Source organism: Marmota flaviventris, chromosome 1, assembly GCF_047511675.1.
Source record: "Marmota flaviventris isolate mMarFla1 chromosome 1, mMarFla1.hap1, whole genome shotgun sequence".
Taxonomy (NCBI): domain Eukaryota; kingdom Metazoa; phylum Chordata; class Mammalia; order Rodentia; family Sciuridae; genus Marmota; species Marmota flaviventris.
The window spans coordinates 138836114-138849289 of NC_092498.1; the positions used below are offsets into that span (position 1 = coordinate 138836114).

At 37.6% G+C, this 13176-nt stretch overlaps 1 protein-coding gene across 4 annotated transcripts in view; it reads right to left on the minus strand.

The window, feature by feature from the left end:
- The window catches only part of Naa25 (N-alpha-acetyltransferase 25, NatB auxiliary subunit), a 76090-nt gene that overhangs the window by 32827 nt on the left and 30087 nt on the right, over window positions 1-13176 (minus strand). For all 4 annotated transcript variants that reach the window (XM_071616924.1, XM_027949109.3, XM_071616921.1 and 1 more), the window contains 6 exons: window positions 12179-12286; window positions 11358-11436; window positions 10009-10120; window positions 9359-9448; window positions 8077-8246; window positions 5325-5437 (listed from right to left, as the gene is read on the minus strand). In XM_071616924.1, coding sequence (XP_071473025.1) covers window positions 5325-5437; window positions 8077-8246; window positions 9359-9448; window positions 10009-10120; window positions 11358-11436; window positions 12179-12286 — 672 coding nt within the window. The remainder of the gene's footprint in view (window positions 1-5324; window positions 5438-8076; window positions 8247-9358; window positions 9449-10008; window positions 10121-11357; window positions 11437-12178; window positions 12287-13176) is intronic.

Genomic DNA, 13176 nt, shown 5'->3' on the forward strand with positions numbered 1-13176 from the left:
CCAAGCTCACAGACCCACTTCCTGAGGATGAACAGAAGCTAAACCAGAGACACTGTAGACTTGGGCAGAGCTGGCAGAGCTAAAAATAGGGGATAATGTGAAAATTTCTTATTCAATGATGAAAGCCTCATCCCCTCCCCTACGTCTAAACTAAACTAATCCCAGAATACTTCAGTCAGAAGTATAAATCCCCTAACAGATGGTAGCAAAAAAGCCAGGGAAAGCATATCTAAGAGGCAGGGGTGGTGGCACACACCTTTCATCCTCTTAACTCTGTTGCTTACATCCATATCTAAATTATAAACATGTAGAAATTTGTTTATTTTCTTTAATATATTTTTTAGGTATAGACGGACCCAACACAATGCCTTTATTTTTATGTGGTGCTGAGGACTGAACCCGGGTCCTGCCCGTGCTAGGCGAGTGCTCTACCGCTGAGCCACAACCCCAGCCAGTAAATTTATTTTTAATTGGTATTTTCCTGTGGGATGTATGAAGGATTACCTTCTTTCTTATACAATTTCTTTCTTTTAGGGTTAATATTTTTTTTAGGTCCATTAACTCCAATCAGTATGGTTATACCATAATAGGGTAAATCTCCTCTTAGCATGGTCCATAACAAGAGGTTCCATTTAACCCCGATTCCTGCCTTATATTGGAGAGGGGAGAGGTTTCTGGGAATTGAACCCAGGAGCACGCTATCACTGAGCTACATCCCCAGCTCTATTTTGAGAGAGGGTCTCACTAAGTTGCTGAGGCTGGCCTCAAACTTGGAATCCTCCTGCCTCAGCCTCTGGATTGTTGTAATTACACGTTGTGTGCCACTGTGCCCACTTAGCATTACTGGTTTTCATGCTTTTGATTACATGGCTATATAGTTCCTATTGCCAGCTCTACCATTCTTCCAAGTCTTTTTTTTTTTTTTGGTGGTGCTGGGAATTGAACCCAGGGCCTTGTGCATTCGAGATATATCCCCAGCCCCCTTGCAAGTCATTTTATATATTAGTTGTAATTATTCTTTTAAAAAAATGATCCATGCTTTTATATATATATATACATATATTTAGTTGTTGATGGATCTTATTTTACTCATTTATTCTATGAGGTGCTAAGAATTGAATCCAGTGTTACACATGCAAGGCAAGCACTCTACCACTGAGGTAAAACCCAAGCCTTAGTTATGTTCTTTTTTTGGTATTAGAGACTGAACACAGGGGCACTTGACCGCTGAGCCACATCCCCAGCCTTATTTTGTATTTTATATTTTACTTAGAGACAGCATGTCATTGAGTTGCTGAGCGCCTCGACACTGCTGAGGCTGGCTTTGAACTCGCAATTCTCCTGTCTCAGCCTCCAGAGCAGCTGGGATTACAGGCGCATGCTACTGTATGTTTATTTCTTAATGCCTTCCTTAGTGAATCTTTCAGATTTTATTATGAAATAAATATGCACATTTTTAGTCTATAAATTTTTTAAAAATATACTTTTAGTTGTTCTTGAACACAATATCTTTATTTATTTTTATGTGATGCTGAAGATCGAACCCAGGGCCTCATACACTGGGTATGAGGCAGGTGCTCTACCACTGAGGCAGGTGCTCTACCACTGAGCTACAGCCCCAGGCCCTAGTCTATAAATTTTTTGCTGTGCAAAAAACTCTTCAAAAACTAGAATAATTCTGTTTGATTCTAAAACATCAAGGCAAAGAAAACAAAATATTAAAATATCATCCTGCATAAGCCACTTCAGAATTACTAGATTTGATGGTTCATTCTTACTGGCTAGTCATACTTGAAAGACCTGGTTCACAATCCATTCCAATAGCAGTTTCTCAGCTTGAATACTATTGGGTAGTTTGAAATTCTCCAACAAACATACTTGCTGAGTGACAGAATTTTTAGCTAATGAAATCATCCTGCTAAAAAGTTAAAAAGCTGTGACAGCAAAATTAAAATTCATACAGAATAAGATTACAAAATAAGATTGAAACAGCTTAAATCCTTAGACTCAGAACAATGACCATCCTTATCACTGCTAGTATTCCAACAGGATTCCTGTGAGTAGATAAATCTTACCGTATGGGGGTCACATGAGATGATCTAAGATTTTTTGAACAAAGCACTCAATGAATCCATTCTACATGGTTTAAGATTCTGCTTAAATCCTTCCAGAAACACAAAACTCACATACAGTACTTTTAAAGAATTCTGACTACTAAAAATATCATTTTCTTACTGAGCCAAACTCTGAATTCCCTGTTTTCTTCTCTCTTCTACAAGATAACTTGTAAGTCTGTGAATAGATCTACTACTCTGACATCACCAGATCAAACTTCTTTTCCAGGCAATCATTTTTCTTTCTCATGGGCTTTCAAATCCTCCTACAACCCAGAACCCTCTAGTTTGGATGTATTATAATTCATCCAGAAATTCCTGCGCTTGGTGTGAGCCCTTTAAGCACAGTATCCCAAGAACTGCTCTACTAAACAAACATAAATGGTGACAGCCATGTAAGAGCCCCATGGAGAGACCACTGGGACTCCTTGCCAGTTAGGGAATACACTACTCCATCTGCCTAAGATGTTTCACCTACAGAGCCCTGATGGACTCAAGATAGGGTCACAAAAAAATACTCTAGTCATCTCTAGACCTATGCTCCCGATGTGCATCATTCATTCCCCATAGAGACAATGGAAGATTTTCTGGGAGAACAGATGGTGGTGGCCCTAAGACGGGAAGACTTCTAACCTTTGATACAACCTTCGCTGAATTATTTTTGAGCAAAATAGATAGAAGTCACTGGCTTTCGTTATATATGCTATTATTTCTTTGAATGGTACTCTGTTCCACCTCAGGTACATAATTCTTCAGTGGGTAGAGTACTCCAACTGCCCAGGATACTTCAGGCTAAGCACTAAAATTCTTTAATGTGGAACAAGATATAAAGTTCCCATCAATGAGTGGGCAATTTGTCCCAAAACACATTGCTGTGTATGAGTACAAAACACACAGGCCCTCCACCAGATATAGAACTGATTCACATCAAAAATTCAATACATGCATGAGCCCTGATTTCACCCTCGAGCATCGCCAAACACTCAAGGCATGACAACTAAATATAATGTAGTGTCCTGCATCAAATGCTGGAACAGAAAAAGAGCATTATTGGAATAATGCCTTCCTTAGTGAATCTAGAGGCTATTTAATAGTAATATACCAACATCAGTTTCTAAATTGTGGCAAATATAATTATTTAAAGTATTAACTTATTAAAATATTCACCAGCTTTAGAGGAAGCTGAGTATTCAATTACTCTGTACTATTTTGCAGCATTTCTATAAAACTAAAATCATTCTAAAATAAAGTTTTAAGTTATAAAAAAAAATCCCTGACACTTCAGTTTCAGACTGCTTCAGCAGAATAAATCAAGGTTTAAAATAATCAGTGACTAACTATGGCACTTTTTAGCATGTCAGAGACAAGACATTAAAAGAAGAGCCCACTGCATTTCATAAAAATTAAAAATTTTTGTGTTGGAAAGGACTTTGTTAAGAGAATAAACTGATAACCTACAGAATGGGAAAAAATATTTCATCTACAATGAAGAACTTGAATATAAAAAGAATTCCTAAAACTCATGAGTGAAAAGAAAATATTAAATAAATTAGAAAATGGGCAAAAGACACTTTTCACTGAAGAGAGTCAGATGGTAAATAAATACAGGAACAATCATTATACACCTAATGTTTTCTCCCCGCCCCCCTTTTTTTTTTGGAGATGCTAGAGGTAAACCCGGACACACTAGGTAAGCACTCTACCACTGAGCAATATATTCCAGCCCTTTTACACCTACCACAATGACTAAATCAGTGACAACACAAAATGCTGGTGAGAATGCAGAGAAACTGAATCATTCACTTGTTAGTGAGAATTTAAAATGAAAAACAGTTTATGGCTGGGGATGTAGCTCAGTTGTCACATGCACAAGTCCCTGGGTTCAATCTCCAGCGAAGGAAGGAAGGGAGGGAGGGAGGGAGGAAGGGAGGGAGGGAGGGAGGGAGGGAGGGAGGGAGGGAGGGAGGAAGGAAGGAAGGAAGGAAGGAAGGAAGGAAGGAAGGAAGGAAGGAAGGAAGGAAGGAAGGAAGGACCAGTTCAACCATTTCAGGAAAAACTAAACAGGCAACTACCCTAAAATCCAGCAACTGCATGTCTGGGTAATTTTTCCAATAGAAACAAAGATTTGTGTTCACACAAAAAGCCTGTACCCAATGCTCATAGCAGTATTATTTATTATAGCTAGCACCTAAAAATACTTTCAACAGGTCATTAGTTAAGGAAGTTGTGGTGCATTCATACCATGCAATACTATTCAGCAACAAAAAGCTATGAACCACTGATACATGTAACAATGAGGATGATTCTCCACAGAATAATGCTAAGGGAAAAAAGCCACTCAAAGGGTTACACATAGCATGATTCCATTTATATACCATTCTTAAAATGACAAAATTATAGACTGAAAATTTATTAGTAGTTGCCTAGAGATAGAGAGAGGGGAAGAAAAGGTACAGGTAGGTGGCTATGGATTAAAAGAGGCAGTGCAGGTCTGAACATAATCCAAGTGACTCAGTAAACAGAGGCAGGAGGATCACAAGCGAAGCCGGGCTTGGCACTTGATAAATCACTCCTATTACACACATATGTACACACAAATAAATGCCTATAAAACTGGTAAAAATCTAAGAAAGCTCAATAGATTATATCAATATCAATTTCCTAATTATATTACACTATAATTATGCAATATGTTGCCACTGGGGCAAAATGAATGAAGCTATATGGGATCTTTCTGTTATTTCCTCAAATCCATGTAAATTTACAATTATCTCAAAATAAAATTATATTTTTTAAAAGAAGAATCCAGTCATTTGCCACAACTTTATTCCCACAAGGGCTTAGTTTGACAAGAAATCAAGTCTTCAGGCCAGCTACCCCAAAGGCTGAAGCAGGAGGCAAATTCAAGACCAGCCTGGGCAACGTAGCAAGACTGGGTCCCAAAATAAAATAAAAAGGTATGTATGCAGATGTACCTCAGTGGTAAAGTACTCCTGGGTTCAATCCCCAGTACCAGGTAAAAAAAAAAAGAGAGAGAAAGAAAAATTGAGCTTTCAGTATGATAGCACCTGGAGTACTTACCTTGCCAGGGCAGTTATAGTTCTCCTATTCATCAGTCATATTCATCAGTCCCACACATTACAGGAAACCCAAACAGTTATCTACTTTTAGTAAATAGAGACACTTAACCGAATTCTGACACATACTTACTTTTGTACCCTGTGTAGCAGGCAAGAGGTCAACAAACACCTTCAGGTCTGTAAAACAACACGGTTTATCCCCAAACTTTTTAAAATACTGGAACATTAATTCTTCTGGGTCACCTAAGGGCAAGGAGGGGGGACACTACTATATTATTTCTAACTGAAGCAATTCCTAATTTAAGTGAGAGGTCTAATTTGGAAATATTTCAATTAAAGTGTTGCTTAATGCTTGAATGACAAGGAATGAAAATAAGAGAAGGCTGGATGCATATCGGTTTAAAGTTCCCTCTTACGTTTGAGTTTTCAGCTTCCCTGTTATTGTACCTAGGAAATATGAAGCTATCTTATTCAGTTAAAATTTACATAGCAAAAAGATTTACATTAAAACTCAAACAAAAACATAAGATTATATGCAAATGTTAAAAACACAGCTTCTCTCCACAGTTAGAAAATTTAAACCTGAATTTAAGAGAACTACCAGTTCATTTTAATTTCCTTCCAATTAAAAGCAAAATAAAATGAAAATAGAAAAATAAAATGTTCCCAAACTGACATAAGATTTAAGAAACGAGAATTTTTTTAAAAAATATATTTTTTAGTTGTCAATGGAGCTTTATTTATTTATTTTTATGTGGTGCTGAGAATCAAATCCAGTGCCTCACTGATGCTAGGCAAGTGCTCTACCACTGAGCTACAACGCCAAACCCGAAACAAGGATTTTTAATAAAAGGTTTCTGTAAGATTGTATGTCTAAATTCTTTTTCCTATTCTTTGTTAAAAAATACCCATGCTTTAACCAGATTTTCAAAGAACTCTGTGACTCAAAAGAAACTAAGAATCATTCACTGGTCTGGCAAAAAAAATGTATGGCTACTAGACAAATTCACATTTGCAAGATGGGGGCTGATAAGACCCAGGGGTAGATAAAGCAGGTATCAAGGCAGATTCAGACACTTTTAAATTCAGCTTTGCAAAGAAAATATGGGCACTTTCATTTGCAGATCTGGAAGTAGCATAGACTGAAATTACTGAAGTAAACCCAAAGAGAGAAGCCAAAGCTGAGGAGGAAGCTCATGTAGGGCATTTGCCTAGCATGTGGAAGGTACTGGGTTTGATCCTCACTGCAAAAAAAGAAAAAAGGAAAAAAGAGGAAGAATGAGAAATCAGCACAGAATTGAAAACTGGCTATGAATAAGCTACTACAGGAATGCTAGAAAAGTGCAGTTAATTTTAGAAAGTTCTGCCAAGGACATCGAATAATTAAAAAGGACAGAGATGTTGTAGAACAGATTTCAAATACTGGAGTGCTCATTATATCAGAACAACTGGGCTCCCCAAAAAAACCTCTTAACTTTTTTGTTGTTTTTTTTTTAATATTTATTTTTTAATTATAGGTGGACACAGTATCTTTATTTTACTTTCATGTGGTGCTGAGGATCGAACCCAGTGCCTCACACATGCTAGGCGAGTGCTCTACTTCTGAGCCATAACCCTAGCCTTTAATTAACTTTTAACAAGGACAAAGCTTTGATATCAATAAATGGGGAAAAGTAGTTTCATCGGAGCTTTCTCCTTAAAAATGAAGCTGAGGGGGACTGGGATTGTGGCTCAGTGGCAGAGTGCTTGCCTTGCACATGTGGGGTCCTGGGTTCAAACCTCAGCACCACATAAAAATAATATAGATATTGTGTCTGTGTATAACTAAGAAAAAAAAAAAAAGAAGCTGAGAGCTGGGGTTGTAGTTTGGCAGTAGAGAGTTTGCCTAGCATGTGTGAGGCACAGGGCTTGATCCTTAGCACCATATGTAAACAAATAAATTAATTCATTAATAACAAAGAGATACAGTGTCCACCTATAATACACACACACACACACACACACACACACAAAATGAAGCTGACCAATGGAGAGTTCATTATCTTAAATTTAGCAAAAGTTGGGCTGGGAATATAGCTCAGTTGGTAGACTGCTTGCCTAGCATACAAAGGCCCTGAGAACAATCCCCAGCACCACCAAAAAATAAAAAAAAAATAAAAATTAAAAATTAGCAAAAATCAGGTTTTATTAAAACTGTAAGATAATTTTCAGTATGAGAAGTAGCTGCTTTTGGCAGGGGGGTCATTTTTCCAACAAAATCATGAACTACCACAATATAACATCTTACGTTTCTGTTCAAGGAGATGCTAAGAAACTAATTTATAAAACATTTAAGGGCTTCATCAAATTTCCTAAAGGCTTCTCTTAATGCTTTACTATTGGTATCAATCTCTTAATGCTTTACTACTGGTATCAATCTTTGCTCCCTTTATAAATTTAAACTTAAAAAAAAAAAAAAAAAAAGAAGAAGAAGAAATTTAAAATTTCTCTTTAGCTGCTAACTGCTCTAATTCTGTCCAGTAGTACTTTGTCATTAGTTTTGTGAGTGCTTGGAACAGATTTAAGAAAACTTTTCATCTACTTCACGAAATCCTAAAACTCTTACAAACCTGGCAATTTTTATTGGAACTGATTTAACTTCACTGTGTTAGCAACAGCTCTGATGGAACAGGAAAAAATGAAAACATTAGGCCAAATTGAATGAGTAACAGAGAAATAATTTTGTAAGTGATCCATTCATTATAAATATTCTCAGATAATAAAGATGTTTCCTTCCTCAACATGACTTTCTCAATATAGGCCTCAGATGATGAATACTGCACTCTAGTACTAAGGGTATCCCTGTATCTTCTCCAGGTTTCCCAAATATCATATTTTCTTACCTAGTTTATATTCATCATTACAACCTTGACTTCGTAAGCGCCTGATCAGCTCCAATTTAGCTAGATGTGGTCCGCGGAGATGGCGAGAACTTTTAGATTCTTCTGTTATCCGATCTTCTATAAACTTCACAGCCTCTTCTGCAGAATAATGTACTTCTCCTTCTAAAGAGCTAGATATAAACACATGAAAAAAGATGTTATTGTCTCTACTATCCTTCCCCAAGTTAAAAGTCAAATTAAAATATTAAGAAAAAATTTTCAAACAAGAAACAACACCTTGATAATTATAAAACAATAAAAACGGTTAGTGTGGTGGCACACACCTGTAATCCCAGTAAATCTAATTCCCAGTAACCTTGGGAAGCTGAGGCAGGAGGATCCTGAGTTCAAAGCCAGCCTCAGCAAATTACCAAGGTGCTAAGCAACTCAGTGAGACTCTGTCTCTAAATAAAATACAAAATAGGGCTGGGGATGTGGCTGAGTGGTCAAGTGCCCCTGAATTCAATACCCAGCACACACACACACACACGCACACACACACACACACACACACAAAAGCGGGGGGGGGGGGGATTCTTACTTTCAAAGGAATATATTATAAGACAGAAAAGGAGAGTTAAAATGGCTGACAATGAAATTCTTAAGCTACCACATATTAAAAAGTGACACTATTGGGCTGGGGATGTGACTCAAGCGGTAGCGTGCTCGCCTGGCATGTGTGCGGCCCGGGTTCGGTCCTCAGAACCACATACAAACAAAGATGTTGTGTCCACCGAAAACTAAAAAAAAAATAAATATTAAAAAGTTCTCTCGGGCTGGGGATGTGGCTCAAGCGGTAGCGCGCTCGCCTGGCATGTGTGCGGCCCGGGTTCGATCCTCAGCACCACATACAAACAGGGATGTTGTGCCCGCCAAAGACTAAAAAATAAATATTAAAAAAAAAATTTCTCTCTCTCTCTCTTAAAAAAAAAAAAAAAAGTTCTCTCTCTTTAAAAATAAATAAATAAATAAATGACACTATAGCTGGGCATGGTGGCATACACCTGTAATACTATCAACTCAGGAGGCTGAGGCAGGACGATTGCAATTTCAAAGCCAGACTCAGCAACTGAGAGAGGAGGCTCTAAGCAACACAACAAGAACCTATTTCTAAATTAAGGGTTAAAAAAGGGAAAGAGTCAGGGGTCTGGATGTAGCTCAGTGGTTAGGTTTCCCTGGGTTCAATCCCCAGTACCCCCCCCCCAAAAAAAGCCACTATAATTCAGGAAAAAAGATGACTTACTGTTCACCTTCAGCAGGAGGAGTCCAGGCCTCTTCAATCAGTCGAAAGACAGAATCGAAATAAGTCAGATAGAACTGCCAGTCATCTGAGCTAAAATCAGATTGAATGATGCACACAGAATTAAACCCAAGTTGTGACAAATCTGCCTTAGGAACCATGATGTTAACTTAATTTTCTAAGTTTTAGTTTCGTATGTGCCAAGAATAATCCACCCCTCCCTCTGCAGCCCTAAAAGGGCAGCACTCAAGTGTCACTTTCAAAGTAAAAACTTGAAACAAACTACTCTGTACTTCAATAAAATGACCAGGTCTAGAAAACTAATATTCCTAACAGAAAACTCCCCACACAGCACTATCAAACTGGAGGTGGCATAGGTAGGAAGGAAGCCTTATTTTAAGCTTTACTGAATTTGACAAATAATAATTTTCAACATTCATTCTCAAGATTCAACTAATATTTAGCATCACGGTGGTAAAAGTACCATTATCTCTCTTTACTAAAAGATGAAGGCTCATTGAAAACACATCCAGGACATAACTACAAGAATATTCTATGCCCAGCAATCTCAAAATACACAAATAAAATGTGTCTACAGTGAAGTCTTAAAGCCTCACTGTAGTCTCATAGCACAAAAAGCAGCATCTACTCACTTTTTTAGTAAGAGGCGCCTGGAAAGGGCATTACACTCTGGCCACCTGCTCAGCTTCTTATACATAGCCATGCATTTATTTTCCCGACTCTGAATCTCACTTGTCAGCTTCTCTGCAATTAAAAGTTACAAAAGTTGGTGAACTGCTTTCATTTCTACTTACAACCAGAGGCTCCGGGTTTAACCCCCAGTACCAAAAAATAAAATGGAGGGGAACATGTACCTTTTGAAGGATATAAAGAAATAGTAAATGAAAGAGACTCTGGGGTAGGTGTTTAGATCTAGGATATCTTCCACACTCCTTGAATTTTCTGAATCCAAAAATTATTTTCAATTAAAAAGTAGTTTAGATGGGATATAATTATATCCTGTCTGATTCAAATGTAATAAATAAATAAATTAATTAATTAATTTTAAAAAGAAGTAGTTCAGGGGCTAGGGATATAGCTCAGCCGGCAGAGTGCTTGCCTTGCATGCAGAAGACTCTGGGTTCAATCCCCAGCACCACAAAAAAAAAAAAAAAAAAAGTAGTTTAGGTGCACACATCTGATATCCAAGCACCTCAGGAGGCTGAGGCAGGAGGATTGGGAGTTCTAAGCCAGCCTCAGCAAAAGCGAGGCACTAAGCAACTCAGTGACACCCTGTTTCTAAATAAAATACAAAATAGGGCTGAGCTCAGTGGTCAAGTGCCCCTAAATTAAATCCCTGGTAACTCCCCCACAAAAAATAATTTAGGGCTAGGGTTGTAGCTCAGTGGGAGTGCTTGCTTTGCATGCATGAGGTGCTGGGTTTAATCCTAAGAACCACATAAAAATAAATAACATAAAGGTATTGGGTTCATCTACAACTAAAAAAGACAGTTGTTTAGCTGGGCATGGTGGCACTTGACTATAATCCCAACATATTGAGAGGTTGAGGCAAGAGGATCACAAATTGGAGACCAATCTCAGAGCTTACCAAGGCAGGCCCTAAGCACTCAGTGAGAATTTGTTTCAAAATAAAAAATAAAAAGAGCTGGGAATGTAGCTCAGTGGTTAAGTGCCCATGGGTTTAATCCCTGGTACAAAATATAACAAGGTGACAATCATACATGATTCTTTTATATCTTCATATCTTTGTTTCTGTATGAGGAAGGACTTTTTTCATATAGAGGATTCGATTAACAATTTTCCTGTCTTAACAGGAAAAAATACTCTAGGGGCCTGGGATTATAGCTCAGTGGTGGAGCACTTGCCTCTCACATGTGAGGCACTGGGTTCAATCCTCAGCACCACATAATAATAAATGTATTGTGTCTGTCTACAATTAAAAATAAAAATTTTTAAAAAAAGGGAAAACTTTAATAGTTACCTCCTAATTTCCCTCTAATGACATCCAAGGCTTCCTGATACTTTCCCAGTCGTTCCAAGATCATGTAATAAAGTTCAACCTTGTAGAAGAAATAAACAAGTGTAATCATTGAAACTTTTCAATAAATGATAGTCATACGAAAGTTTTTAAAATAATAGAAAATAATGAGATGAAGCTGTTGGAAACTGCCACACAGGAGCTGAGCATCCCTTAGCTTTGAGTGATGAAAATGTGGAGACTGGTTTCCCTGACAGGGAGGAAAGTAGATCCCCATTTCCACTCAGCAGAAGAGCACAGCTTTGGGAGTGGGCATTACCTAGTGCAAGCGGGCTGCCCCTTGTATCATTACCCCTCTGCCTAATATGAATGGAATGTTCTTTTGAACAGCCTCCCCCAATAAAACCTGGGTTTGAGGCATGCCCCCTCTTTCTTTCCTGCCTTGCCTCCTTTGTGGGAGCTGGGTCAGAGGGGCCATCACAGAACCCAAAGAAAAAGGTATTTTTCTGTCTGTGTCATTAATTTGTGTTAGCCCAGTTCTCCTGGAGTGACCCTGACTGGTTTAGTAGTGTGTTGCGAAAGAAAGTAATAATCAGACAACAGTGTCTTCCCCATGCATACACATCTCAGCTTGAAATATTTGCTAGAGACAGCTCAGTGTTCATTAAACCTAAGCAGAGAGCTTCCAAAGCTTCACATATACAGAAATGACAAGACTGGAAACGCAGCTATACAGTTGGAACAAAACAACAGTACATAATTTTGCAATTCAAAATAGTGGTACAAAATAATGGAATCACAAGAGTTGAGCTTAAAACACTCACTTCAGCCTCAGCTTCTATCTTGTCCTCTTTCACCATTTTTTCTACCATTCTCTCAGCAAGGGGCAGAAACATCGTTTTTGAGAGGTTTTCATCCTGTGCTGATATAGACTAGAAGAGGGAAGATACATATTGAATTCTAATTCTCTGCTTGAACTATTTAATATTATCATGAAGACCATTACTGTGATTCTGGCACACACTTATCAATCCACTATGTCATATATTAGACCTAATCTAAATCTGTCAAAGTTATACATTATAAAGTGGTTGGCTTTACAAGAGATTTCTTTACTAAACATTCATCATCCTACCAGGTGTGGTGTGGTGTACCCCTCCTGTAATTCCAGCTACTCAATCAGCTGAGGCAGGAGGATTCCAAGTTTGAGACCAGCCTAGGCAATTCAGTGAGAACGTGTCTCAAAATAAAAAATAAAAAGGGCAGAGGATGTAACTCAGAGGTAGAACCCCCACTGGGTTCGATTCCCAAAGCTACCAAAAAAAAAAAAAAAAAAAAAAAAAAGAATCACTACCCCATGCATTCTTGAAATACAGAACTTCCATGATGACATAACTTATAAATAGGTTTTTTATACATTTCTCTAGAAATATGTAAAGATCAAGGATATCATCAGGTGTTTGAAAAAGAAAGCTTTATGGACATCTTTTTTTTTTTTCTTAAGCCCCCTCATGTATTTATTTATTTATTTAAAGATGTTAACAGGGCTGGCATTGTGGCTCAGAGGTAGAGCACTCACCTAACATGTATGAGGCACTGGGTTCAATCCTCAGCACCACATAAAAATAAAACAGATTTTAATAGAACTAAAAAATAAATATTAAAAAAATATGTTAACATATTAAGAGAAATGCCAATTCCTCTTATTCCTGCACTTTATTATTAATTAGTTAATTTAAATTGATAATTAAAATTAACACATTAGTAATTTTAACATTGTTGGAGATTCCGCTCAGAACTCATCCCTTGCAAACAACTTTTC